Source organism: Myodes glareolus, chromosome 27, assembly GCF_982192425.1.
Source record: "Myodes glareolus chromosome 27, mMyoGla1.1, whole genome shotgun sequence".
Taxonomy (NCBI): Eukaryota; Metazoa; Chordata; class Mammalia; order Rodentia; family Cricetidae; genus Myodes; species Myodes glareolus.
In genome coordinates this window covers 4,347,913-4,352,645 of record NC_142052.1, presented here as the reverse complement: position 1 = coordinate 4,352,645, position 4,733 = coordinate 4,347,913, and the positions used below count along the sequence as shown (strand labels likewise).

Sequence of the window (4,733 nt, the reverse complement as noted above, 5' to 3'; positions counted from 1 at the left end):
GTTCAAATACCTTCAAGCTCAAGAACAACTTTGCAGTACATGTGGAGAAAGTGTCTTCACAAGCTAACAACCTCTACACAACAATTAACATCAACACTGAAGTCCCACATCAAATCAAAGCACAGTGTCTGATGTCTCTATGTCTCTCTGCTGAATTCTGTCAAAAATTTTGAGACTTACAGAGAGTCTTTCTAGAGCTTCAGAAAATTACACATGAGGTAAATATTTCCAAATTCATTTTACAAACCAATATTATTCAGATCCCTAAATGATTAGATAGGATATTAGAAGGAGTAGGCAATTACAAGTCAATATTTCTAACGAACTAAAATTAAAGAGTCTTCAATAAAATATTCCCAAACATATTTAACACAGAGTTGGACTAATATTGAAAACAAAAATGAGATTTAAAAACATGGATGCAATAAGGCTCAGCATACATAAATCTATACCAATTATATCCAGAGATATAGGAAGGACATTTGTTAAATTTTGACATTTTAGATCACAAAATCTTTCAATGACTTAGGCATAAGGGTGTCCCGCGCTTCCGTCTCGCCAGCAAGAACCACGCGGTACACATAGGATTCTTCTGCAGTAAAGCTTTAATGCCCCTTGGGAGAGCGGGCATCAGCCAACATGGCGGAGACCCAGATAAGATGGAACCCATCCCTTATATAGGAAACAGACCCTGCTTTGGACGTGTCACTCTTGGATAGGTCCATTGTTCCCAGTCCCAGGTGATGCCTCGGGAGTAGGCGGGGACTCAGTGGGAAATTACCGAGCACATGTGCGTTCACCTGGTGGTGAAGCCGGATGTCAGCGCCATCTTGATAATGGAGAATGCGGCTGCGGCCTTCTACATCTCCCCCTAATTTTACTTCTTTGCAGAAAGGCAACTCCCTAGGAAGGTAAAGATAGAGGTCGCACTTCCCAAAATGAAAACATTAAAATGGGCTTACACGGAATCTGTCCCTAGGCTCATGACACCTGGAACCTATCCGGCCTGCCCTTTGCCAATTTTCTGGGAAAGGGAATATACGGCAGGAAACCCTTAAGCAAAGCAACTTATCTCTCAGAGAGGGCCATTCTCTGTGCGATGCTCTTCAGCTCAACAACCTTCAGGGCTAGCTAAGCCAAGCACTCCACCCTGTGCAATGGACCACAGTCCTAGGGGTGCAGGAGCTGGTTGGCTTAAACCTTACTGCTTTAACATAGATAGCCACATATCAGTAGAGGCCCCTGTTCCAGGGCAGCCAGTGCTTGTGCAATAACCACTTTGTCCCTACGATTTTGGGATTTGAGTCAGCAGACCATCCAGAGGAGAAACACTAATCCATAGTATAGGACTGTTCCAAAACATTTCCACCCCCACCCATTCTTTGGAGTAGGGGAATGAGGGATACGGCCCAGGACAGGAGTCCTACGGCCAAGCTTATAAATCATCTCTAGGACGGTAGGGAGGGGGCCCAGAGTCTTATTGGTTGTAAAAAGTCAAGGAAGCACCGCCATCCTATGGCTGACTGGTAACAGCTTCGGGAAAGCTGAGAGTGTCCTCCATCGGTGCTCTGTCATCCATCTGCAAAATGGCAGGAGGAACAGCAGCCAGGTCCTCAGGCGAATCCGTGTGTTGTGGATCACTCTTCACTGTTCGGGTCAATCGCTCTGGCAGCCAGAATGGGCTTTCTTGATCCTGTGGGAAGACACAAACAGCTCCCCTGGATCTCAATAAGATGGGATCCGGGCCTTTCCATTCATTAGAAAGCACATCTTTCCACTTAACCAAATCTTTGGGCCGCTGCGGATCCGAACAATGTCGTGTTGCAGCATTTTGGCCATTATCATCCAGATTTAAAAAATTTATGGTGAACAGAGCCATGGCGATGGCCATTCTTGGCATCGGGGGCAGTTCCTTTATATTATTCCCCCCCTTTTTGTTTAAATAGATATTTATCCAATTTTTAATTTAAATAACCATGGTATTTTGTAACCTGTCTTGAAGATACCCATAGTGTTTAGCAGAAATAACTGACAGGATAAGGGAAACTGATAGCAAGCAATAACTGACAAAACAAGGGGAAATCCAGCAGCATAGCAATGGCACAGCAACAACAACATTGCAATGTACAACAACAACACAGCAATAACTGACAGACCAAGGGCAGGAGCTGGACCATCCCTCAGGAACCCGCCAGCTCCGCAGCAATCAGGCCAGACAGCTCCATAGCAGAGGCTTTGTCCTCAGGCCTCTGGACAGATGAATCCACAGCATGAATAGTAGCATTTCTAGAAAAAAACACATAAACTCTTCTCCCAAAATAACATTTAAGAGTATTAAAAAACTCAGTGTAAAAATTTAGCACAGTCAGTACTGGAAGTAGGCTGGTCTTGAACTTAGAGACCTATAGGTCTCTGTTCTAAAGAGCAATCTTGTTTGTCTGTGTCATTATAGTAGGCCTTAGAATTAAACCATTTTAAATCTGGCACAGATGAGATTATTGTTTTAAAAATATGAGAAAACCGTTTTCCTGTTTTCAGCCTGGAGTCCTAAGATGACGTGGCCATTGGGGAACCCATATGGGGATCTCTGTTTTTTACGGTATGGGCCGTGTTGCCCCAGTGGCGCCTAGGAAAAACCCAGGCCCTGTTTGTTGATATTAGATTTAAGATTTATTGGCTCCTGTATTTCTTGCTGGTACGGTGGCCTCGGGCTCCAGAGCCCGCCCGTCATCCAAGGGCTGTGTGCGGCCCTGGTCCTGCTCGCTGCGCGGCTCCCCGTGTCCCGCTGTGCGGCTCCGCCTGTCCCAGGCCAGGAAGTGGCGGCTCCACCCCCAGGCGCCCCTGCCTTCCCCGCGGGGCTAGCCTCGTTCTCTGAGGTCTGAGGCTGTGTTGGTGGCGGAGTGTGGCGGGAGCCGACACCCAGACCAAGGCTGCACAGGCCGGCAATAACTCAAGGTCCGCGCCAGAGCCTGCGGCTCAAGGGGCCAATGGGAGAGGCGGCGAACAGGGCCGCTTCCCTACTAGCCAACTCTCAACACCTGTGCCACAGCAAAAGCGACTGTAAACTCTCACAGATCCAGCCAACGACCCAATCACCCCAAAATCCAAGGGCCCTTCGCATCCATCTCCCTGCGGATCCTGAAACACCAGACAAGCCAAGCATATACACAGCAATCTTTTAGGAGGACTTGAGTTCTTAAAATGCTAAGCAGTTCTTAAAAACTTAAGTCACACTATGTAGATGTAATATGGTACTGCCTGTTTACTGCATTTAAACCTTAATTGCGCTTTTATTATGATAAATACGACCAGCCCTGCCTGAAGTTAGCATCGTTTAGCATAGCCAAATGGAATCAGAGCCATTTTACCCTCAGAGACCAGCACAGTTTTAGGTACATTGTAAGCCTTCTGGCCCGGCTGCCTGTGGCACCGCTGTGACATCCTCCAGGCCAGGCACCAACCGAGCCTGCGCAATTGAGCCGGCGCAACGTGCTCCCCACCATAGCCACAGAGCAAAGCTCCGCTCCAGCCGCCCTCCAGCCCCAGCTGCACCCACTCCGAGCCCAAACCGGTGCATGGAGCAAAGCTGAACTCAGAGAAGCAGGCTTGAAAGGACCTCATTTAAACTTTTAGGGAATTTGGGCGTCGTTTAGTCTCTCTGGCTGCTTCCTGCTGTTATTGGGCCGTTGCATTCTTAGGGGTAAACACTACAACATTTCAGGAGGTCTCGGTGATTCAAACCACGCAAATCCCAAGTACACCCTTAGGCTCTCCTTTTCTGTGGAGACGAAAACAGAACCTCTTTCCCAAAACATCATATCCTTAGCAGTTTCTAAGTTTAAATATCTTTCTCCTATCCAGTACACAAAAGACAACACGAACAACACAACACAAAGCCTTCGACCCTGTAAATCAGCCTTCTCCCCCATCTCCACTCTCCCAAAATCACCGGGAGGTCCTTTTTAACTTATTTTCTTTTCTGTCTCCCCCATTCTTTACCGGGGGGTCATTTTTTAACTTATCTGGGTGCGCGCACAACCTCCCACTGCTGCTCAGTTTCTGATATGCTCTCTGTACTTTAGAACGTACCTCTCTGAGCACGCATTCCTACAGTTCTGAATCCTCCTTGTGTCCAAGGGGTCTCCGGCGGTGCAAAGTTCTTCTTCTTCTTCTTCTTCTTCTTCTTCCCGGGTATCGGCACCAGATGTCCCGCGCTTCCGTCTCGCCAGCAAGAACCACGCGGTACACATAGGATTCTTCTGCAGTAAAGCTTTAATGCCCCTTGGGAGAGCGGGCATCAGCCAACATGGCGGAGACCCAGATAAGATGGAACCCATCCCTTATATAGGAAACAGACCCTGCTTTGGACGTGTCACTCTTGGATAGGTCCATTGTTCCCAGTCCCAGGTGATGCCTCGGGAGTAGGCGGGGACTCAGTGGGAAATTACCGAGCACATGTGCGTTCACCTGGTGGTGAAGCCGGATGTCAGCGCCATCTTGATAATGGAGAATGCGGCTGCGGCCTTCTACATAAGGGTACATTTATTTTAATATACTAAAGGTAATAAGATATAACTCGAAGATTGGGTACCTAGAACTTAAACTGTATAGCCATTTGCTCTAGTACCATGAAACTGACCAAGATGTTTGTTTCTGGTCCAAGCAGATAAGCAACATGAAAGAATCAGAAAGGAGAAGTTAAATTATTTTTATTTGCATGTAAAATAGCCTTA

At 47.1% G+C, this 4,733-nt stretch overlaps 1 protein-coding gene across 3 annotated transcripts; it reads right to left on the bottom strand.

The window, feature by feature from the left end:
* Positions 1 to 587: 587 nt before the first annotated feature.
* Positions 588 to 4,525, bottom strand: LOC148117581 (uncharacterized). Of its 3 annotated transcripts, XM_087902291.1 has the most exons (3): positions 4,090 to 4,525; positions 2,157 to 2,286; positions 588 to 1,693 (listed from the first exon to the last, which is right to left on the bottom strand). In XM_087902291.1, the coding sequence occupies exons 1-2, from the start codon at positions 4,335 to 4,337 to the stop codon at positions 2,181 to 2,183; spliced, it is 354 nt and encodes a 117-aa protein (XP_087758417.1). In that variant the 5' UTR covers positions 4,338 to 4,525; the 3' UTR covers positions 588 to 1,693; positions 2,157 to 2,180. The 3 variants fall into 3 exon arrangements, with proteins under 3 accessions (XP_087758417.1, XP_087758416.1, XP_087758418.1); XM_087902290.1 differs by having other exon boundaries at positions 588 to 2,286; XM_087902292.1 differs by lacking the exon at positions 2,157 to 2,286.
* Positions 4,526 to 4,733: the final 208 nt, after the last annotated feature.